The 25662-nt window shown below is 34.4% G+C and overlaps 3 protein-coding genes across 3 annotated transcripts; 2 read left to right on the top strand and 1 right to left on the bottom strand.

Moving 5' to 3' along the window:
- Positions 1-1908: 1908 nt before the first annotated feature.
- On the top strand, positions 1909-7015 carry LOC128159628 (uncharacterized). The gene is made up of 5 exons (XM_052822774.1): positions 1909-2176; positions 2860-3045; positions 3435-4378; positions 4710-4816; positions 5293-7015. The coding sequence occupies exons 1-5, from the start codon at positions 2061-2063 to the stop codon at positions 6304-6306; spliced, it is 2367 nt and encodes a 788-aa protein (XP_052678734.1). The 5' UTR covers positions 1909-2060; the 3' UTR covers positions 6307-7015.
- LOC128159629 (uncharacterized) lies at positions 6453-16569 on the bottom strand. The gene is made up of 5 exons (XM_052822776.1): positions 16388-16569; positions 15373-15553; positions 14805-15014; positions 10725-10945; positions 6453-10371 (listed from the first exon to the last, which is right to left on the bottom strand). Exons 1-5 carry the CDS (start codon positions 16550-16552, stop codon positions 9682-9684), a joined length of 1467 nt encoding a protein of 488 aa, XP_052678736.1. The 5' UTR covers positions 16553-16569; the 3' UTR covers positions 6453-9681.
- Positions 16570-16651: 82 nt separating this feature from the next.
- Positions 16652-25313, top strand: LOC128160532 (pre-mRNA-splicing factor 18-like). Its single transcript, XM_052823870.1, has 10 exons — positions 16652-16790; positions 16917-17027; positions 19695-19763; positions 19886-19999; positions 20134-20286; positions 21034-21102; positions 21208-21348; positions 21797-21868; positions 23794-23949; positions 24696-25313. Exons 1-10 carry the CDS (start codon positions 16719-16721, stop codon positions 24780-24782), a joined length of 1044 nt encoding a protein of 347 aa, XP_052679830.1. The 5' UTR covers positions 16652-16718; the 3' UTR covers positions 24783-25313.
- The last annotated feature ends 349 nt before the right edge of the window (positions 25314-25662 follow it).

Raw genomic sequence — 25662 nt, 5'->3', positions numbered from 1 at the left:
ATTCAAACTATATATCAAGAGATTGTACTCTCCTATAGGCCTATACCGATAGGGAAAGTTACGTAGGTTACATTGACCACAGGGGCTTAGTTGTTGAATAGTGGATTTCCTTATTATTTGTTCCCGAAGAAAAAAATGATTAAAATTGGTCATCTTATGCATATTTCTGTGTATTGCAATAAAAAAATTCACTGAAACCCCCCGTTTCAGTCATGTTAAAAAAGTGTATTCAATGTACATTACTTTTTTTTAATGTACATTGAATACACTTTTTTAACATGACTGAAACGGGGGGTTTCAGTGAATTTATTTATTGCAATACACAGAAATACGCATAAGATTACCAATTTTAATCATTTTTTCTTCGGGAACAAATAATTATATAGGAAATTCACTATCCAAAAACCAAGCCCCTGTGACATTGACTTCTATAGTATATATATGCATGAACTATAACAATGAACATGAACAATATATATAATGTGATACCTAAGTTTTAATTTTCAAAAATACAGAACATTATACCGTAGGGACGTACAATATCCTTATATATATATATATATATATATATATATATATATATATATATATATATATATATATATATATATATATATATATATATATATATATATATATATATATATACGTACCTGGTTATGCATATTAAAATAATGAAAAAGCATCGAATAATTTTCTTCGTTAGAAACCTTGGATATTTATATTTCAAGTTTTTCGTGTCATCAGCACGCGGACACTTGTTTCTGTAATAAAAGTTAATTTACCCTACAGCGTATTATTGATGTCGGCATTTTTATCACAGAAACAAGTGTCTGTTGTCATTATAGACAAACATAAAACTAGCTAATGTGACTAAGATTGATGGAACTGTAAATATAATTTTCATAGTTTTATGTATCTCGATCAGTATGCTTTTTTTTTTTAAAAAGTTTTTTGTTTTTGTTTTTATTTTAACACAGCTATGTCGTTAACGAGGCCGGGTATAATTATTTCTTCCCTAGATATTTTGATGAAATTCCTTGCATGAAGTCAAGTTAACTTAATGTATCACTATTTTTTCAATATTGAAAAATAATTGATTTTTCAACCCAATTAGAACAATTTCTGATGCGATATAATGTAAAACTTACGCTTGTGAATTCTCTTTTAAGACTGACGAAAATTCGCAGCACTTATCTAAAAAGAAAATGTATACTTCAAATTTGAATAAAATTTAATAGTATGATTGTCATGACACTCTTACATATATCAAAATAAAGAAAATTTAACCATTTGTTTTAGATTAGTTAAGGTTTTAGTATATTTGACGGAGGTACATGTATAAATTGATAAAAATCCTAGATGACGTCATAAAATTTGACCTTTGACCTGTTGATTTGACCTTGAAATCTGTTACTAATAAAGTCTAAACACTGGTGATGGTTGTGTCCATGCAATTTTCAGGCCTTTCCTAAAGTTTAATAAGAACACAAGTTACCGCGGCATTTTTAAATGATATATGGCTATATTGCACCAACATCATATGAACACCATCCAACTGTATGTTTCAAAATTATCAAAATACGTTGTACCTTAATTTTTTCGGCCTTGAGGCTTGAGTAATTGATAGGTACGTATGATTTATATTTTTTTTTTCTAAAGATAATGGATTGAAATTAATTTTTACATTATTTTGAGTATTTGAGAAAATATTTCAAATAAATAATTCCACGGGTGTTTCGTACTACCTTAAGTCAGACATAAACAAGCCTGATTTAAACCATCCACTTTCTCCTTACAAGTGATACGTGTGAGGAGAAGTGTGTTTTTAGCAAAACTGACATAAAACGGCTACATTGTTCCGATGTACAAGTTATTGAATTACCCAGAGTTCCAGAGTAGGTTTCAATACGCAGACGCAGTGAAACAAGCGCCATTTTGGAAGCAAAATTTAAACTTTCAGAATGAAGACGCCGAAACACGTTGGATTTAAGCGACGTTGGATAGTTTAATGCAATATTTTAGACCTGCAGATTTTAAAAGACAGCAAAGTTGTCAAAATGTGGTGGATTTTGCAAAACATTGCGCGTTTCCTCTACTACTCCATTCTTGATTTCGTATTCTTCATCATTGTAGACGCTTTCGCAAAGTTTACAATAGGAGACACAAATTCAAAGTAAACAACGCCTGTTTTAAGTGTTTTTGTTTCGTTAACTGTGTTTTTAATGTCTATTTTTTATATTAAAAATGTTGCAGATGTCATACCGAAATATTTCTATTATCAGTTTGATGATTTTTGTAAACAAAGAATGTAAAATTATGACAAAAACGCGTGTTGATAGCATGACAGTCGATTGAATAAGATTAATTTTATATACTTCGATGAATATTTACTTAAGATAGGATTTTAAACTAATGACGAAATATGTCACCTACTTTGTTCATCCTGAGCAGTTCTTGTGTTTTGCTTATTTGTTTAGACCCAAAACTTTGGGAAATGGTAATTTAGCAGCACATAAGTAACAAATTCATTCACACTATTTGTATATATATCTATTTTTTCCTCAGAAATACTATGGTACATTACAGCTACAACTTGTCGCTATGATACATTACAGTTACATGATAACTTACAGCTACAACTTGTTACTAAGATGCCTTACAGCTATGATAGGCTACAGTTACAAATTTTTTTTTAATGGTGTTACATTTACAAATTGTCACTATGAATCAATACTTTACATTTACAACTTGTCACTATGATGCATTACAGTTACAACTTGTCACTATGATACGTTACAGCTCTACAACTTGTCTCACACAAATTAAAAAATGAAATTCTCTCATTATTGTTTACAGGAGTATGCAGGAGAAGAGGCAGATTTGGTTTTGGGAGTCTGTAGTGTTGATTGTCCTGAGCATCATCATCTATCTCTGCGACCATTTCCCTTTCCTTCTCATCCTCCTTTCTTTAGTCACACTTGGCTACACTCAGTTTGGTGTTTCCTTCAACTTATTTAGATGGTGGACCCAGATGAAAGCCAGGTAAAGCATTTGTCATGTAGTTGTGTGATAGAAAACCTGCTGATTTCATTGATATGTGTAAACAAAACATCAAATCATGGAATTAGGCAGAGTTACAGTAAGGGACTTGGAATGTTTTCATTTTTGAGGGAAATTTAATATTATCTGAAAGGTGAAACACATAAACACAATTGTCCAAATTTTTTTGTTGACAGTTTAAACCATTCTTTTAAACTAATTCAAAGGTCGAAGGAAATATCATATATGATATTTTTAATAGGAATAACAACCCCCCTGAAAAAATTGCATTAATCATGGTTAAACTTAAATTAACATAACAATGCCATACCATCACCACAAACAAAAGATTTATAAGTTTGACGTGCTAAACTGTTAGTTCCATTTTTAAGGTGGGAAGAGCACCAGCAGCATCAGGACAGCATGTCAAGGTTGCAGGTCCAGCTAGACATGCAACGGAAGCAACAGCAGCAACATGGAAATCCAGCATTCCATCACGGAATGGCCTTCAACCAATATCACCAGCAACAAATCCCCAAACAAAATATCTTTAATGCCACACCAGTAAATAAGCCAAAAACCAACAACCAGTCGGAAAGGGGCATGTACATGTCGGGGTGGGCTAAGACAACACAACAAAGGTTTAGTAATATGATGAAGAGATTTCAAGGTGAGAAAAATGAGGAAAAGAAAGGAACTTCTGATCCTCCTCCTCCTGTTAAAAAGACAGAGTACAGCTTTATGCCTTCTCTTCAAGCCAAGTCCAGTTTTGCAGGAGGTCAGCATTTTGCAACAGCTAAAGATGATTCCCCATCAGCAAAACCTTCTTGGTATGGAGACAGCTTGTCTCGCAAGCCACTACGATCTGAAAGGTCCATGCCATACTCACTTGCAACCAACCCAGACAATTCTTTTCGGTCCAAAATCTTGTCCAAGTTTGGATTTGGATCAGCAGGCTTGGCACCCTTGGGATTGAGAAATGAGGGACAAAATCTTTGTTTCATCAATGCAGTTGTACAGTGTCTGGCAAGGACCCCAGGACTTCTCTCGGAACTGGAAAATGAAGCTTCTTGTAAGGACTGGGACTGTAGTATGGCTGAGTCTCTACTGCTCAGCACTCTGTCCGAGCTCATACAGGGCTGTAATGTGAGGCCATCAGGGGGGAAACCAGTGTTGGACCCTATGGCATTCAGACAAGCAGCCTCCTCGTTGAACCCTAATCTAGTGGCTCCACCCACTCAGCGACAATTACAGCAGGATGCTGCAGAGTTCTTCATGTGGCTAGTGGAAATACTTCACTCTATCATCAACAAAAATAGGAGAAGTAGATCAAATGGTATGGTTTTATAATCCAATACAGAGTGTAGATTAAGAAGCTTTTATAATGTAATTTGAAATATCCATTTCATTTTTAAACAAGATTCCATATGAGTCAAGTTTTGGTTATTCATTATGGATTTAATTTCACACTCTTGACCAATTCTATATAAAAAAAAAAAATTTCGTAATAAAGAGACTAAATTACTATTGCAAATATTTACTTGATTCCTACATTGGTGTGAAAAAACCTCCTGATATTAGAGTCTCAATTTTATATACTAAGAGAAAGTATCTGATAACCTTAAGCTATTTTAATTTTTAACAAAATTGTCTTGTTTTCTTTGTAGAGAAATCAGCCTCAAGAGAGCCCAGTCGAATGAAGGTGATGAAGTTTATTTATGGGGATTTGACCCCTGCCAAGGTCTCTGACCTTAAGCAGGCTTGTAAACAAGAGGTAGGTTTTTATGTCCCCAACATTGAGAGGCATTCTGTTTTTGTATGTCTCTCTGTACATGCAAAGTAGAAGTTATCGATCCTTCAAGTCATGATTTAAGTTTTTTGTTTAGCCGTTCTAAAATTTTACACTAAGCAATACTTTTCTTACATTTATAATTCAGCTGCACAAAAATGCTACAAATTTGGATACCGTAGAAAAATTTCTTAAAACTCTGGTTTATAATTAAGAGTACTACTATCAAGAATATTACCAACCCTTGAAATCAATGGAGAAGATAGCTGAAGACCTAACAGCTTAAAAGCAATATTGCATACTAATATTGATATAATACTGTACTTTTGTGAGAGAAAATTCAGTGCAAGTAAAATAATCCACAATTCCTCTGACCTGTAAATCAATTCTAAACGTTTTCTATTATTAAACATTTGATTTTTCCATTTCCTATTATTAAACATTTGATTTTTCCATTTTAGATTGATGCCGCCCACGGTTTGATGAACGATTCGTATGCAGAATCAGTTCAGAGGCTGTCAGATTTAGAGTGGATGTCATACAAACAAGAAAATACCTCAGTTGTGGACAACCTGTTCACTGGACAACTAGTGATTGCTTACCACTGCCTGGCAGATAATCACATATCAGTAAACATGCAGACATTCCGACTCCTGCCAGTGCCTATAGAGGCCCCGCGGGAAGTGAATGGTCTGGTCCACGTAAGTGACTGCTTCACCAAGTTCTGTAACATTGAGCACCTAGTGGGACAGGATGGGCTTGAATGTTCGTTCTGTAATGCTCAGAGAGCGAGGCAGCAGGAACCTCCCCAAACACCCGTCACCGCGCCTTACCTCAGAAAACATTACAACCTCCGCACCCCGAGTTTGAACGGCAGGACCTTACTGTCCAGTGCTGACTCAGCGGTGTCGGGGGTCAGCTCCCCTCTAGCCACAAATTTCATGTCCCCGATACCGGGGTCTAGAGATATGCTCAGTGACAGTGGTTTTCAGGACAATGTGTTCAAAACATCCACTCCCATCAGCGACAACCAAATCCCCTTCCCCCAGCGCCTTCGCGATGCCCAGAGGCGATGTTCTTTACGACAGCTACCGGACTGTTTTGTGATTCAGTTGATGCGATTCTCATACAACCCTTACACCAGACAGACGAACAAAGTGCACTCTCCCGTCTCGATCCCTTTATCCAATCTTGATCTCACAGAAGTAATGTTTGATACCATCACAAACCGTGAGGACTTGGCAGAAGAAGACGCTGTGTACAAGTACGATTTATACGGACTGTGCTGCCATCTAGGAGGGGACAGCGCTAACTACGGCCATTACATCAGCTACTGTCTCCATGGCGACAACAAATGGTACAGATTTGACGACGAGAGGGTGATAGAGGTAGACATGGAGTACGAACTAACCACACATGAAATCAGACAGAATGCTTACCTCTTGTTCTACAAGAAACAGGGCATGTCTGTGTAGTAACAGATCAAAATTAGGAAAAGTTACTAAGTTAGTGTGTAGGGCTTACATGTAAAAATGTGTGTATCAAGGTATGAATGTAGAACGTAATGAACAGTACTTGTATGCATGTGTGGAAATAAAAAAAATTATATTTTTTTATTTAAAAAAAAATGGCATTTTTTTTTTAGCAACATTATTTTTATTTTTATACTCATATTTTTTTAAAAAAAATTTATACATATTAAACTGGTAGGAATGAATGGGGGTGATAGAAATTAAATTAAAGATTAAATTATTCTAAATTTTGAAACCATGTGCTATGTTAACATGTAAAACAAAACTATTTGACCACCCAGGTGTAAAAGGATGCTTGTAAATAAATGGTCTTGTATACATGTATTTGCTGTTTAGAGTGGTTCCAGAACTATTTTTTGTGTCAAAGTCCTGTTACTTCTGTAGAGAACTGGTACTTATCTACTCAGATTGTTATCATATACATGTACATTCATATTTTGCAATCTTTTGATAAAGGATGGAAAATGAATAGAATTTTTAAAGATAAAATGTACAGTATATAAATTACTTTTGTAAAAGTAGTAAATTTATAAGATCAAATCCATCGTGAAAGATTTTAACATGATGATACATCTTTAAAAAAAACAAAGTCTGTTGTTTGTTAAAATCATGTTATTTACCTCTCTACACATAAATTGAGAATGTTTCCCTATTTTTTGGTTTGTTTTTTGTTTATACTAAGTATCTGCTCCTGAATACAGAAAAATAATTTGTGCTTTAGGCACACACAATAAAATAAATTTTACAGCTAAAATAATTGTGTGGAGTGAAGGCCTTTTTCTGAGTTTTTGGGTTACATACCTGTATATTATATACAATCAATAGCCCTCTCGCGTTGATATGTGTACATGTAATAACATATTGACAGAGGATCAGCAACAAGTGGATGGATAGAATATAGAGCAACAATTGTTACATTACCAACTAGAGACAATCGTCACTCATTATAAATGCAGAATTTATATGTTTTTAAACATCAGATTTATGGGTAATATTGTCTCAAGCCACGGTCCTGAGTCTGCATACATGTAGCTTTATCCAGATAGGAGTGAATCGTATTTATTACGATGCTGATGAGTTTATTTAAAGCGAACCAATAATCGCTCATTGAATCGCACAGAAAGCTGCCTTTTTACATGAAATTAATCTTATTATTAAAGTACAGTAAAAGAAAATAAATATCAACTGAAGACTATAAATGGAGCAACATTGTAGTTTATGATTTTCTTATCCAATTTATAATACATGCATTAATCTGTGCCAAGTTGATTTTTGAAACTATCCCTATTTAACTGCAAAAAGGGATAGGGTTTAGTTACATGTACATATCCATTGCCCATCCTCCAAATTTTACATTCTTATTGCAGTAAAGATTTGCATTAAATAAAAAATAGACACCTATACTTTAGACATTTTTATAAGCATATGTTTTAAAAATACTAGTACTTACATGTACTGGTAATCTTTTGGGGAGAGCATGAGTTTAACAAGAAAATTGGTGTAAAAATCTTTTGCGATGCTTTTCATTTGTTGCATGTCATCAATATAGAAGAATTACCGGTACATGAATTTTTTGCAAAGTCCTACAAAAGTATTAAAATTAATTGAGGAGGCCTTAGTGACTGGGTAAGGTCATTGAAAGCCTGCATTCACACATCGGAGGATTCGTGATATTTTTGCATACTGTAACAGTACGTGTTAACTTCATTAAATGAAAAAGAAGTGGGGATTGTTGGTAGTTATCATTTTTATTACGCGCTGTCACATAGTTTTCTAGTTCAAATTTAAAACAAATGTGTGTAAATGGAGCATCTCATTCCTCATGTCAAAGGTCCCATGTCGACTCATCCCACAAACTCCAGTGATGTTGTGAGGATGAGAGTATCTTTTAATGACTCCAATGAAAATCAACTGCAATAATTCAGATCAAAAGCCGAAAAAACAAACAAACAAAACAACAGTAAAAAAAAAATTATTGATTAATGTTCATTACAGAAGCTCTAAGAGGCAGCATTGGCCTTTTGGAAAGTGATCTTTGTTGGCATAAACTGGAAGCAGAAATTTTCAGCTTTCTGGGTATTATTTATGATTTATTTATTTTATTACATGTAATGAAATTAAATCATAAACAAGTCACAAGAATGACATTCAATATTAGTACATTGGACATTGAAGTAGCATGCACACATTTCGAAATCGAAAACTGACCCTATATTTTTTTAATTGTATAAACAATACTAGCTGTTTCAACAAATATTTCTACACTTTAATGTCCTCTGTATCTGGTCTTTTAACACACTGAATCATAAGCACCAATGAAGCATCCATCAAATCTATCACAGTATAACATAAAAGTATTCAGTATTAATGCTTTGGAATTTTAATTATTCATGACAATTTTTTTCGTAATGATGGAATACTGCAAAGGTACAATGTAGTCATTTACGCTGTGCTTTTCAATTGGCAAACAATACATGTATGTTTAGGTATTAAATACATGGTTGTGTGGTATACCACTTTGAAGTTTTAATTTTTGTAAACATACATGCGGGGTTATTGTATGCAATTGCAAGTCTACCTTGATCGTATCTAGTGTAAAATTTCTCCCAATATCTTGGTGTAAATAAAATTACTCCTTTTACAGTTTTTACAGAAAAGTCATTAATGTATAAATCTGCATGCATCACCAATTTCCCATTGAAACTAACAGACAGTACATACCCTGGTCCCTCCCACTGATTTATTCTAGAACAAGCACCTAAAGCTACTTTTATGATAAAGTGTGCATGGAAAAGACATGACCAGTCCCTACCTAGCTGGGTCCTGGGTTATATTCTTTGAAGTCAGTACGGCTTAATATAATCTTTATTGCATTCTGTAAAATTTTAAGATGGCACACAAGAATTGACAATTTTTGTCATAAATCACAGAAAACTTTCAAATTATGATGCAATTTAAACATGTTAAACATGCCAGAAAAAGAAGAAAAGCATACCACATACATTTTTACAATTATTCATACTTCATACAAATATATCTCACACCAGTCAATCAATCATTATGTAAATATGGAGGTTATATATACATATACCATGTTATACAGGACATGATAAAAATTCAGACATACTTGTATTACCTCTCTCCTGTCATTTAATTTGTTGAGGCAAGGTACCAGAAAACACCATACTACATGTATGTACATGTACAATGGGTAAAAATCAAAACATGTAAAGCAAAACTAAAACATTGCATATTGCACAACATGTAAAAACTGGGACTTGAATGTTTGAATTTAAAATGTCATTATGGTTACCATGGTTACAGAGATATCACAGCACTTAGCATAAGATGATCTGAAGGGAAGTATTCTTCGTCCATTACTTGAGAGATAGTACTAAAAGATCTCTCAAATACCTTATTAAAGTTATAAAATGCTAAACTTAAGATAAAGATACAAATGATTAATAAATAAAATGGAGGTAGTCTAAAAACAGGCCACCTTCTGCAACATCTGTATAATCGATTTCTGGAGGGCGCGTGCCGCATTTTAAAATTATCAGGATGACACAGACAACAATTACAGCCGAGGATCTGAAAAACAGCCTCCTTCCGAAAATCTGCTCCATTTATAAATATAGTTAGTAAAGCATAAAACAAATGAAAACATACAATAACAAAAAGAAAGCTGTATAGTAAAATATTCTGAAAGATGTCATGGCTACATTCTTGGCAGTCTGGTAAATCACAGTTATTAGAATTATCTCCCTTTACACACATTCCACATCGGCATGATCCGTTTGGCCCACAATCCTGAGTGCACGGATAACCTTTTACTCCCTTATAGCTGAGATATGAGTGGTGGATCAAGGCTTTCATCCGATGAAATCGTATGCTGGAACTGTACATATTTTTGTAGAAGGAGCCATCACCAGAGAGGGTGACAGACTTCACCTCGATCTTTGAATTCACAATAATTCTATCTGGTCGACTATGTAAACCTGGAGAAGGCTAAAAGAAAAGTCAAGATTATAAAAAAGAAAAATTGTCACTATAAAGAATTGTATATACTGTGAATATTGTGTATTACATGTATTGAGAAGGAAAATAAATTTCATCTTAAGTTTTCATAAATCTAAAAATTAGATCTTCTACTGTAGTTTCATTAATGTTCATTGAATACCAATTTAATGTTCAATGAAGTGCAATTTCTATTAACATTTTGTATTACTAGGATCATGAACAACAACTTTTCTATATCCTTGGAACTGTTAAATTCACTGAATACACAAAAATTGATACCAACGAATGTAAATAAATCTAATCATAATACATTTTCAAATTCAAGTTTATTGTTATTGTACCATATTGCTGAATGTATATCCTTCTTCTTCTTCTTCTTCAGATTCATGAACTTCTGTCCAAGCATCAAAAAATGTTTTCCTCCTTCTGCGGAAACTCTCCAGCTGAGAAGTACAACCTTTGAACTCCAATTTGCTTTTAGATGTCAGGAGTTTTATAGGCCATTCGTAATCTTTGTAGATGTTTAAATCTCCAAGAATGATAATATACCGAAAGCTTCTCTCTGGAAGACATAAAAATATTCATTAAATTTAAAAAATATTACTGTCTGGTAGTTAAAAATACAATCAAACAAATGATTGACATGCAGTGACTTTAAAACCAACTACTTTACATATTATTGCTTTATAAGAAAATGGCATTTGAGAGACAATTTCCACATCAAGCAAATAGTTTTATTACATGTTTATTTCCAGAAATGATTTGTATCTTTGTGCCATAAAAATTTGCAAAGATCTGCAGTTACTAAAACAATCTTGGTTTTATATGTATATACATGTAGTAGGTAATTTTAATTTACATGATAATTTTTTTCATTCTGTAAGTGGGTCTAACAAAAGAAATTGCATTCATAAGGTATAAAACCTAAGACCTATTGACTGTTTCAAAATAAAATTAAAGTTCAAAATCATGAAAATATCACATTACCGGTGTCATATAATATTTTGATACCGCGAAATATTGAACCCGGGTTCAATATATTATGCGATATTATGAACCCGGGTTCAAAATATCGCTGCGATATATTGAACCCCCCCATAAAATATTGAACCCCGGGTTCAAAATATTATGGCCGCGATATTTTGAAACCCTCTCGAATTTTCATTACTCTTGGAGAGGGGGTTCAAAATATTATGGCTGCGATATATTGAACCCCCTACCTATTTCCAATTCCCTTTGGAGAGGGGGTTCAAAATATTATGGCTGCGATATTTTGAACCCCCTACCTATTTCCAATTCCCATTGGAGAGGGGGTTCAAAATATTATGGCAGCGATATTTTGAATCCCCCTCTGTTTCCGATTTCCTTTGGAGAGGGGGTTCAAAATATTATGGCTGCGATATATTGAACCCCCTACCTATTTCCAATTCCCTTTGGAGAGGGGGTTCAAAATATTATGGCTGCGATATTTTGAACATCCCTACCTATTTCCAATTCCCATTGGAGAGGGGGTTCAAAATATTATGGCTGCGATATTTTGAATCCCCCTCTATTTTTCATTGGTATTGGAGAGGGGGTTCAAAATATTATGGCTGCGATATATTGAACCCCCTACCTATTTCCAATTTCCATCGGAGAGGGGGTTCAAAATATTATAGCTGTGATATTTTGAACCCCTTTCCATTTTTTATTGCTATTGGAGAGGGGGTTCAAAATATTACGGCCGCGATATATTGAACCCCCTACTGTTTCCAATTTCATTTGGAGAGGGGGTTCAAAATATTATGGCTGCGATATTTTGGACCCCCTACCTATTTCCAATTCCCATTGGAGAGGGGGTTCAAAATATTATGGCTGCGATATATTGAACCCCCTACTGTTTCCAATTTCCTTTGGAGAGGGGGTTCAAAATATTATGGCTGCGATATATTGAACCCCCTACCTATTTCCAATTCCCTTTGGAGAGGGGGTTCAAAATATTATGGCTGCGATATATTGAACCCCCCTCCATTTTTTATTGCTCTTGGAGAGGGGGTTCAAAATATTATGGCCGCGATATATTGAACCCCGTACTGTTTCCAATTTCCTTTGGAGAGGGGGTTCAAAATATTATGGCTGCTATATATTGAACCCCCTACCTATTTCCAATTCCCTTTGGTAAGGGGGTTCAAAATATTATGGCTGCGATATTTTGAACCCCCTACCTATTTCCAAATCCCATTGGAGAGGGGGTTCAAAATATTATGGCCGCGATATATTGAACCCCCTACTGTTTCCAATTTCCTTTGGAGAGGGGGTTAAAATATTATGGCCATGATATATTGAACCCCCTACTGTTTCCAATTTCCTTTGGAGAGGGGGTTCAAAATATTATGGCTGCGATATATTGAACCCCCCTCCATTTTTTATTGCTCTTGGAGAGGGGGTTCAAAATATTATGGCTGCGATATATTGAACCCCCTACCTATTTCCAATTCCCATTGAAGAGGGGGTTCAAAATATTATGGCTGCGATATTTTGAACCCCTCTCTATTTTTTATTGCTATTGGAGAAGGGGTTCAAAATATTATGGCTGCGATATATTAAACCCCCTACTTATTTCCAATTCCCTTTGGAGAGGGGGTTCATAAGATTATGGCTGCGATATATTGAAAACCCTTCTTATCACTGGCTATTGGAGATCTAGGGGTTTCAAAATTTAATGGCTGTGAAATTTAATTATAAATAATAATGCCCCCCCCCTCTTCTTTTATTGCTTTTAACCCCCCCCCCCCCCCAAATCTTTACTTCATGCATATACAGAATTCAATTTTTTTTTGGGGGGGGGATAGATGGGAGGGGGGGGGGGTATAATTGTGCTTTTATTGTCAGTCTATAATAAAACATATTATGAATGAAAATCATATTGTTAAATTGGTGTTTCTTTTTGTTACCAAGAAAATAGGGTATCCTTGGAGGTTACTCTAAATGGTTGTCCTCAGGTGGGAGAAAAGTGGGCTTACACCTGTGTACTGCGTATACACACCGGTGGTAGGTAAACATTAATTGGCTCCCTTCATAGCTGACATCAGCCTGTATGGTATCCCTGTTTTGTAATACAATTTGGGAATTGCAAATGGACTGGCCCAATCTAAAGGTTGTGTACCTTAATAAAGTGAGTTTCTACTGATCAATTCATTAAATTACATTGAAATCATAGTAAGTGCAGTTTTGGAATTATTTTTTTTTAAATAAGCATGGAAGAAAGGTATGTGGTGTCTGCCATTGCCTACTTAGAGACATGATTATAAAATCACTTAAGAATCTGTAAATAAAAACTTGTACGGAATTAACCAAGAACATTGCTAAAGTCAATAATTTGTATAAAGTATAATTATGTAAACTTTCATTTTGTATATGAATAAAATGGTAAGTTTAACATATTTTGTCTTCCTTTTGTTTATATTAATTACTTCCTATACATGCAAAAAGGTAGGGGATTCAATATATCGCAGCCATAATATTTTGAACCCCCTCTCCAATGGGAATTGGAAAAATAGAGGGCGGTTCAAAATATCGCGGCCATAATATTTTGAACCCCCTCTCCAATAGCAATGAAAAATAGAGGGGGGTTCAATATATCGCAGCCATAATATTTTGAACCCCCTCTCCAATACCAATGAAAAATAGAGGGGGGTTCAAAATATCGCAGCCATAATATTTTGAACCCCCTCTTCAATGGGAATTGGAAAAAGGTAGGGGGTTCAAAATATCGCCGCCATAATATTTTGAACCCCCTCTCCAATAGCAATGAAAAATAGAGGGGGGTTCAAAATATCGCTGCCATAATATTTTGAGCCCCCTCTCCAATACCAATGAAAAATAGAGGAGGGTTCAAAATATCGCGGCCATAATATTTTGAACCCCCTCTCCAAATGCAATGAAAAATAGAGGGGGGTTCAAAATATCGCCGCCATAATATTTTGAACCCCCTCTCCAATGGGAATTGGAAAAATAGAGGGGGGTTCAAAATATTGCAGCCATAATATTTTGAACCCCCTCTCCAATAGCAATGAAAAATAGAGGGGGGTTCAATATATCGCAGCCATAATATTTTGAACCCCCTCTCCAATACCAATGAAAAATAGAGGGGGGGGGTTCAAAATATCGCGGTCATAAAATATTGAACCTGGGTTCAATATTTTATGGGGGGGTTCAATATATCGCAGCGATATTTTGAACCCGGGTTCAATATATCGCGGGGTTCAAAATATTATATGACACCGGTACATATTTTTTTTGTACTGGTATTTGATGTGATATAGCATACAGAGTTGAACTCAAAAGACTGAACAGTTAAAGAGGAGAAAAGACAATGAATGTTGACACAGAGTAGCATAGAATTCTTAATATACAGGCATCTACTTTTTATAAACACGTACCTCTAAGCAATTTCAAGAGGGTATCAGCATTTTCACACTGTTGTTTTCTTACATATGAGAAGTGGACTACAAAAACATCCAAGATCCCAGAATTGTCTGTTCGGACTTTTGCGTGGATTATTACTCGTCTGTTTGTATCTGGACCCTGCTGGTATGGAACAACTTTCCTGCTAGCTGTTACAATAGGATATCTACTAAGAATTCCAATACCTAATCAAAAAGGAATAAAACAAAAAAAATCATTCTTAATAAGTTTGAAAAGCAAATATTTTATTTATAATTGATCATATACTGCAAATATACTTTGATATAGTTACATGATATATGTATCATCTTTCTGATTCATGAACCTAATAATGTTCATACTACATGTACATGTATCATTAAAAATTTAAAAAAATGTTACATTCTGTAAGAACCTAATATAATTTCAAATGTTAATAAGAGCAAAGCCCTAAAAGATTGTCCTTTTGAATTTTTAATTGATTGACCTTAACTTTATCATTTTTGATTCTCTCAAAGTCAAAATGTTGAGATAAAATGACAAGTTTTACTTATAAGCCGTTACCTTCCCCCTCCCATCCATTGTGTATAGCATTCTCTTTTTGCATCACATCGTTGGCTTTACTGACATACAGCCACTGGTATTCCGGTAAAAGCTTCTGGAGGTCGGACACCTGATTCCTTCCAGTCTTCGAGTCAAATCTCACCTCCTGGAATCCAATTATATCCAACTGCTCCTTTTTTATCTGCAAGGTACATACCCCGGTAATATGACTGCTTGGTGACTACTACATAGCACATAAATTTATGTTTGAAGATATTTACGAATACATGTACATTATATAAAAAAAAATATTAGTCTGTAGCTCGATCCCGGTCTGAAAAAATTCGAATGAATGACCTGGGAGCTCGATGCCTTCTATAGTAAAAAACTGCAATTTACAGCACACAAAATATTGCTCTAGTATTGGACTGATTTATCTTGTTTCTGAACACATTGTGTAGAAACGTTTGATTTCCTTGGACATTTTACTTTGAATATCGTCACTTAACTTGCCTTAGATATTCTTTTAAACACCATTACCAGCCCGTAAATTGAGGTGGTGCAAATGTACACACGACGACTTTCGATTTCGACGTAATTTAACATACTTCATTTTAGAAGGTTGGTTAGCGTGTTTTGTTAGGAAGGCTGAGGCAGTTAAAGAGACGATATCAGTATTAAATTGCAAGAAGAATGTCATTAGTACTAATTTTTTCCACAGAATTTGCGTGTAAATATGGTTCGTCCATCCAATTAGCTGATTAGGCCTATACACATGATGCAACAACAAAAATTATTTTCCTAAAATTCTACTGTATGTATAAAAACCAAATATTATTTGCAATTTACAAAAATAATTATTTAATGCAAACATTGCAACCATGACATAAGCACGGTCTGCAGCACAATGATGCATAAACCAAAGGCATTGCTTAACATTACTTAGTATGCAAGAAGAATTTGCTGAAAAAATTATAAGAGGTTACCCGGGTGCAGAATCTAAGTACATGTATGATAAAAAGATCAATCTACTAACCATTCTTGCTATTCTATATTTTCTAACATCCCAGTTAAACATTATATTCCATAAATTGTAAGTTGACACTTTCATCAACCCCAATACAGGGGATGTCACATAAAATGATAACAATAGCGTGTAGAGTAGCATCTTTGTCGTTATACGGGCACTTTCAATTAACATTTTCCAAACCGTTTTAATACAATGTATATGATTGGATGACCTCATTTTTGGATAAACGTTTGACCAATCGAAACAACGTTTTCTACAATTGTAGAAAATGTTGATACGATTTTTACCTCATACACAGGAGAACTACATACGTTTGTAAACATCAATTGGCGAAAACATGGATTTTAAAGCTCTTTTACAAGCAGAAATTAATAGAAAAAGACAGAAGATAGAGTCTAAAGATGTTCTGGTGAGATAAATATAATAACAGTATGCCATGGAATTCAATGTTAAAGAGTTATAAAAGGAAATATGTTTCTTTTTTTTTTTTGGAAAATCAGCTGATGAAAAAATACAATTGATTTTTTATGTTTAGGCTCCAAATAAGAAATACTTCAAAAGAGGAGACTTGGCGGCAAAAGAAGAGGAAGATTATTGGAAAAGGCACAAAAGGGTTCACGATGACACCATAAGATATCCGGAAATAGTGGGTCAACTATATATAAATTCCTACATTTCGGCTAGCTCCACAATTTTAATCTTAAACATAGACTTACTTTCACATTTTAGATTTCTCTAACAAATAATGTGATAATTGTATAAACATGAAAAAGTATAGACAGGTTGGGACCAATCGCCCAAATAGGATATAATAGCCCGTTCGGGATATAATAGCCAGTTCTGGATATAATAGCCCAAATGGGATATAAATTTAAAGTGCAAAAAATAACAATTTTTGATTTTGAATTTTTGATATAAATCCGCATTAGAATAAATGAAATGTAATAACTTTTGGTAAGCAACTTATTCTGTAATCCCTTAATATATCCAAAACTTCTTTGGGATCAATCTTACAAACTATAGACATATAGAAAAACATCTTAACCAAAAGTTGTAGCATTTGAAACATATTAATGCGGATTTATATCAATATAAATATTATAATATGTAAACGGTGTGACCGTTGGACCGAGCACAGATTTCACATAGTGCAGTTTGATTTTTGTAGAACAAAATTTATTTGAAACGCACACAGTAGGATCCGCCTGGTTGCCTACTCAGATCATTAGATAAAGTTTAACTAAACGTCGCGTGCTCAGTCTACATTATGACGTCATGTTTCAGACGTAAAACGTACACGTTTTGTCTTCAGAAATAGCCGAAGAGAGTTACATTATTCCGAACTTTTTTTTAATTTCTTCTCTCATTGTTAATAATTTAATTCATATAAATGCCGCGGTAATAAAATTGAATACTTTATTCAGTATCTAAAAGATCAGTTCCTTGATGTTAATGTTTTTATTTCAATCTGATAATTTGATAAGATATACATAGAACTAGTCATGTTTCTTGATTGAAGCACTATTGAAACTTATCTTGGTGTCCTCTTTTATTTCTTTTAATTCAAATTACCTTTTATTGAACATTTAAATCAAGTATAGGGGCAATAAACATTGATAAGTACCAGTCAATCAATGATCGAACTAACTTTTTAAAAACAAAATGGCTGCCAATATGGCGGCGCCCAGGGCTGGAAGAAATTTTTTTTGGCCTTAGTACCCCTGATTCAACTTTCATTTTTCACTGATTTTCTTATATATACGTGTTACCATTAATCCTCGCTTTGCGAGGCGGGCTTTGCCCGCCTCTCGCTGCGCTCGGTATAATGATAGATGTACTCTGAAAAGGAGTCAACGAAAGTGAATTTCTGCAAACATTTTAGAGTTTGTGTCAATGAGTTCATATGCTTCCTATCTAGGTCTATATAGTGTCGTTTTAAGTACTGTATAGTGTGATACTGAAGTCACAGGCATCATATCAAGTACTATATAGTGTTACTGAGTTCACGGGCCTCATATCTAGAACTACGTTGCGTATCGATGAGTTCACTTGACCTCATATCTAATACTTTATAGAGTGTCAATGAAGTCACAGGCCTCATATCAAGTTCAATTGTGTTACTGAGTTAATGGACCTCATATCAAGTACTATACAATGTGTTACTCAGATCACGGGCCTCTTATCTACATATAGTACTACAGTGAATATAGAGTGTCGATGAAGTCACAGGCCTCATACGTTGTATATTATAGAGTGTTGATGAGATCACAGGCCTTATATTAAGGACTATATAGTGTGTTACTGAAGTCGTGGGCCTCATATTAAGTACCATATAGTGTGTAACTAAGTTCACAGGCCTTATATCAAGTACTTCTATATACTGGGTTATTTTTGCTTTGCCCTTATCACTTGCGTATGGTTTGATCCCGTCTTGAATTCGCCAAGACAAAGTTGTGTTTAAAAAGAGAAATATGAACATTGTAATTCTTCCAGTCTTAAGTTCATCCATGAGGACAAGGGCAAAAGGAACAAAAATAAAACGGGGCAAATATTTCCTATATACAGTATATAGAGTGTTGATGAGTTCACAGGCCTCATATCTAGTACTATTCAGAGTGTCATTGAGTTGTATTGCTTCATATCTAGTACTATTTAGAGTGTCATTGAGTTCACATGCTTCATATCTAGTACTATATAGAATGTCCCTTAAGTACTATGTAGTGTGTTACCGAGTTCACAGGCCTCATATCTAGTTCTATATACAGTACTGATCAGACCCAATCTAACACCAGAGTAAACCCCAACTAAAACCTGGGTTTACTTTTGGGGTTTACTTAAGGTTTACTCTGGGTTTACTTTTTTAAAATTTGGGTCCACTGGGAGTTTCCTTCGGGTTTATTGGGTTTACTTTGGGTTTACTCAGGAATTGCTTTTGGGGTCAGCTGTACGAACTGAAGTGTTAAGCAGACCCGTCTTTTATCTTACCGTCTTACTATCTGAAATTCCTGCCCCTTGTATATTCCGAATACACATGTAGCGTCTGCTTCGAGGGGTATACTTCTGAAAGGGGTTTACTCTCTGTGTCCTCTCTGGGTTTACTTTGGGTCCACTCTAGTAAACTGAGTTTATTAATTGTTAATTAATATTTCGCATGTTTTTGGTCAATTTAAGAGGTTTTATTAGAACTAAGGGACAGAACTCGCACTTTATTTAAATTAGAAACGCCATTTTACCACAATGCATGATGGAGCAGAAGACTCTGTTTTCGGAGTCCCGACTAGACTGTACATATATTTTTTCTGTAATTCTTCAGAAAAAAGAGACGAAAACAGATACACCAGAGCAAACAGAAGAAAAAACTCCTCAGATGCTTAGAAAAGAGGTTAGTGCAATCCAAAAAGTAATTTTCATAAAAATATTAGAAATGTTTCTTAATAACTTGGATTAACTTTTATATTTGATATTTTTTTCTGTTTCAAAAAATGGAAAATTGAATTTCTCTAGGTGATCAGGAGACTTCGTGACAGAAATGAGCCGATACGACTGTTTGGTGAGAGCGATTACGAGTGCTATTTGCGGTTGAAAAAACTGGAAACAGATGAGCCAGATGCTAGAGAGGTGACAAACAGTCATTTTATAAAAATCTGTTTTATTTATACTTCTACAAGGTATCTGCATGTATGCGTAACTGTAAGTCACTTGTATTATCTACAGAGACTGTCATGATTTACGAACTGTGCTTTCTATAACAGGAGGGATTCAGAAATGAGTTCAAGGCGGCTATGGACAAGGTAGATGAAGATTATTTAAAGGAGATGGTTGAGGCCGCCACGTCTGGGGAGGGAGGCAAGAGGTCCAACGATGTTTCCATCAAAGATGACGGCACCACAGTGGAAGACATCCAGGTCAGTAGTTCACTGCAGATGATGGCAGCTGGTAGAGGTATGGTGACTAGTTGTTGTTCACATCAGCTTAGCCTTACAGAGGTATGTACAAGGAAAATATTCAGGCTTACTTGTTCACATTAGATGATAATGAGTTTGGCAGAAGATATTCAGGTTAGTTGTTCACATCAGCTGATGGCAGTTTGATGGAAGATATACAAGTTAGATGTTTGCATCAGTTGATGGTGCTAAAGTGGCAGATAATTGGTTCATTGTTAACAACTCATGATTACTCAGTAGTGGTTTAAAAATACCCAGGTTAGTATCTTACATGTACATCCAGCAATGCACAGCAGCTGTAGAAAGTGTATGAATGTTAGAACTGTTACTGGTCAGTCAAACGATTCCTACAGTGGAAGATACTCAGTTAAGTAGTTTACAACAAGTTATAGCACAACACAGGATATATATGCATTGGATAATTACCTTTTTATCAGCTTATGGAATTATATCATACATTAGAAGTCATCCAAATTCAGCTGCCAAAGACGAAGAATGATTTGGTTGGCAAAAGGAAAGAAAATGATAATACATGTGCCTGTATATGTTTTACAGAATTGCTTTCGATGTCTAAATTTACTTTTTGAAACTGTAAACAAAGCTCAAGTTATTATGAATTACCCTAATAATTAAAATATTTTTTCGTGGTACTTATATTCTTGTGTGTAAAAAGCTGCAAATGTCACAATTTGTATTTACTTTTTCCAGACAATGAAAGAAGAAATTGGAAAGGGAGATTCTGAGAAAAACTGTGATATTATTCTAAGATTTCTTAAGGTAAGTTCTACGCAACTTTCTTACCCAAACTGTGATTAGTAGAGATACCAAGTTTTGCATCTTTTTAATTGTGTATGAAAGTAATCGATCTGATGGACATTGCAGTACTTATTGAAAATGTGGGGACAAAACTTGAATCAGAGGCCGGAGGAAGAAAAACGGACACTGAAAGGGAAGGAGGCCAGTGCTATCCACACTCAGACTGTCAGCTATCTCAAGCCCTTGTTCAGAAAACTCAAACACAAGGTATTAATGTACAGCAGTGTTATTACACTTTACAATTTATCCTGTCAATGCCCCAGTGTGGCCTTGTGCGTTTATCTGACATTCAAATGCATCGTGACATCATCTTAATTGCTTCGTTTTCGCCATGGCGTCATGATTTTAAATTAGATATGCATCAAAATATGTCAAAATTTGCTCGTCTAAAGCTTCAGTAGTAATATTATGTTGCAGGATAAATGATATACATGATTTTAAATTAGATATGCATCAAAATATGTCAAAATTTGCTCGTCTAAAGCTTCAGTAGTAATATTATGTTGCAGGATAAATGATATACATGTTAACTGTCTTGAAATATAAGCGATATTTTGGTTTTGGTCCGTATCCTACAAAATTAGGTAAGTGTGGCTTTGACACTAAATTTTTGCCTGATTTACCCTGTGTAACACAGTTGCTCTCTTTTCTACAGACCATTGATGAAGACATTTTGGACGCCATGGTGATCATTGTTTATCATTTGATGCACAGAGACTATCTCAAGGTATGTGAGCCATAAAGGCCAATCATCATGAATAGATGATACTGTAGTTTCATTAATATTCAAGGGTATCAATTTCGTGGATAAAGTGAAAAACACAGTTTCAGGGATTCGTAAATTCGTGGCCAATGACCCAATCAATACAAAATGTTCATAGAAATTGCATTTCAATGAACATTTAATTTTGTGGATCACATACCTGTTAACCTTTCAAAGCTGCTATGTGGGAGAATCTCCCCCTTACCAACTTGGCTAAGGGGGAGATTTTGTGTAAACGACGTTTTTTCACGTGAAATGCAAATATATATTAAAATACTGTTAGATACCTTATTTCCCATTGTTATTAATGCATTTGCAATCAATTTAAATTTTATTATTTCTATGACTACCAGTGTGCAATTACAACTTGTGTTGCTGTACATGTTCAGAAAACTAGTATTTTGTTTGCATGGTACAATACAAGAAGTCAATAGTGCCACTTTTTATTTTAAGTCTTCTTATTGTTCAGTATTGAACCATCACTGCATGCTGACATCTAGGGTAAACACAGAAAATTAATTTTGCGTATTTTGAATTTGCAATGAAACCCAATTAAGAAAATACCAGTAAATATTATTCATTAAAATTATTGTTTGCCTTATATATAGGATAGATTTTTAATTCACAAAACAACATGTATTTCTCCAGTATCTTTAAAAATGATCTCTGTTGTAATGTCTATAGCATCCCTGTAATTCATAGTACCGGTACTATAAACTTTAAAAACCTTTGTGAAATGCTTTTACACTTTTTCCTCGAGCTTCACTTTTATCGGTAGCTTGTATAAACACTCAGTGTTCCAAACTCCCTTTGATTTTTACCGACTGTGCTGGCCAGACAGTCACGACTCACTGCACGTAGCTTGGGTGCTTTACCTGTGCACCTGTTAAATGACACCACTGGCTGTGTATTGTTTTCTTTGGTGTTACAGAGTAAAATCAAGATGTTTTAAGTTTTTACCTATATTTTTATAAGGCCTGTGCATAACTAAATACGTAACTGATTTAAGACAAAACCGGAAGTAATCGTAAAAAGTAAACTGGACTATAACATGTCATACTATGATCACTGTAGACAGTACCTGGATTGATTTTGATATATTCAAGCTACACAGCAGCTTTTGAGCTCAAAATCAGAGAAAAACCCGCAGTGGTTGTTGAAATTTGCATGTAAAGATTCAGAATTTTTTTTGGGGGGGGGGGGATATGGGGGAGACAAATACGATTGCGGGAGAAATTTGTCTCCCGCGCGGGAGATAGGTTGGATGCGGGGGATCTTAGATTTTTAGGCCGTTTTGCGGGAGTCTCCCGCGCAATGCGGGAGGGTTAACAGGTATGGGATCAACTCGTTGTTAAGTTGATCCGATCAACTTAACAACGAAATCCACGAAAATTGGTATTCAACGAATATTGATGAAACCACAGTAGATGATATCATACTCGTGTCATCCATAATATAGAAATACACATTTAGTTTTACTTCCAATTATGAGTATCAGCTGACTCAAATGGTTGTAGTGCCAACTTGATATTGACAGTGTTTCAATTTTAGCCTGAACTATTTGATATTTTTGACACATGCCAGTCACATGTCAATAACAAATCAAATTTATACACTACAATCTTAATCATGGTAGATTTTTTTTCTTTGCTACTTTTGAGCATACTATATATAAGCCAAGTTCTTAAATCCTACATTATTAACTATTAAATTATAACTGAATATATCCTGTACATGATTGTCTTACATCCCTCAGAAAAAATGGATAACTCAGAAATTAAGAATATTCATACATTCTTCTTAAGGTCCTCATCTTTTCAGTTGCATGCAATCATTTGAGTTTCTTCTGAGTTGAAGGAAGATATGCCTATGTATAATTGTATTTTCAGGCCAATGACGCTTACCTGGAGATGGCCATCGGAAACTCGCCCTGGCCCATTGGAGTAACCATGGTGGGAATTCACGCTCGTACAGGGCGTGAAAAAATCTCATCCCGACACATAGCTCATGTGCTCAATGACGAGACACAGAGGAAGTACATACAGGTAAATCAATCAGTAACAATGCCGGTGTCTTACAACTTTCCGTAATAAAGTTCACCTGTGCATCATTGTTAGCACTATGTACCGTACATACAATTTTTGGGGTGTTTTCTTTTAACGTGTTGCAAGTTTTTGGAAAATGAAACAATTGTGAATAATTTTTAATTTGCCAAAATAATTTTAAAATATTATTATAAAATATTGTTATTTTTTTGCTTAGTTATATCATACGATATCAAATAGAAAATAGATAATGAAAAATACAGGGCATTTGGTATTCTAGGGCTGAGCAATCAAGTTTTTATGTAAACTGGATAAACTCACAAATAAAGTTGATTGTACAATTCTTTAAAATATGATAGTGCAACAATTACTTGAAACTACATAGTGTTTCATTAATCTTATTGGTCACCATTATGTACATAATAAAACTCATTTCAGCTGTTTTATAAATACGGTTGAACTTCAATATCTCAAACACCAATATCTTGAATACAATGGATATGTCAAAGTGATTTGTAAGTCCCAGCCACTTACCGGTATGTTTTAAGTATTTTACCTTCGATATCTCAAAAACTCGGATATCTCGAAGTTTTAACCAGTCCCATCAAGTACAAGATAACAAAGTTTGACTGTAAATCAAAGATTTAATATTTTTAAATGCTATTCATTTTTGATGTAACAAGGTAACAAAGTTGTATGTTACGTTCCTATGAACCACAGTACTGTTGACAGTTGTTTTGTTACAGGCATTAAAGAGATTGATGACACAGTGTCAGAAGATTTTCCCAACAGATCCATCCTTCAGTGTCAACTACGAGAGACCTAATTCATGAGAGCCAGAGAAGAAGGTTACCCTAATATTCAACTAAATTTATCAACACCAGTCTTTGCTCAAGATTGTGCATTGTAATAGAGATTTGCATGCCCTGCAGATCTAGAATTTTTTAAAGAAATATCACCAAAACAATGTCTGTGAAAATATTAATTTTATTCTAATGAAAGCTGTTAAACTGGAAGCAAAACTGGTGTAGATCAATGTCGAAATTTAAACAAAACTGAGCAATCAGTTGAGATAATTTGGAAAGTCTGTGCTATTCTTTAAGTAAAAATTAAATGTAAAAAAAAATCTTGTTTGTATGAAAGTTTTGTAATTATGAATATGCAAAAATGAAATAATGGAAATAAAAAAATTCCAAAAGTTATAAAACTGTTTAATATACTGCTAATGTAAGAACAGATGGCTATCCTTTTTGTAAGATGTAAATAGTTAATATACAAGGTTCCATATTCTATGTATCTTGAAAAAAAACCCCAGAAACCTCTGACGAAGACATACTTTATAATTAAAAGTATATCTAGCATCATTGAGAGAATATGTTCTTTTCATTTAATGCCATGAAACTGAATTGCTTCAAGAACTATGAATGACATGAATGGTAATGATAGAGCTTGAAAGTCATTAGTCTTCCTTACCACATATGTACTATTAAAGACCCTTCTAGTAGACATCTTAGAGATAGGGATCTAGTAAATGATACCAGAGGGTCTTTTTGATGTTAGTACCATTGCATTAAAAATTAAAATTTTACGGTACTTTACAACTTTGGAGGAATTATGAAGAAAATGAAACAGTTTCTTGATATTCTCTATCAAATAATGAGAAAAGTAATACCAATACCTAATCTCAATTTGACATCATTTTAAAGAGGAGGT

This window comes from Crassostrea angulata, chromosome 8, assembly GCF_025612915.1.
Source record: "Crassostrea angulata isolate pt1a10 chromosome 8, ASM2561291v2, whole genome shotgun sequence".
Taxonomy (NCBI): domain Eukaryota; kingdom Metazoa; phylum Mollusca; class Bivalvia; order Ostreida; family Ostreidae; genus Magallana; species Magallana angulata.
The sequence above is the reverse complement of the archived record's forward strand: the minus strand, read 5'-3'. Positions and strand labels throughout refer to the sequence as shown.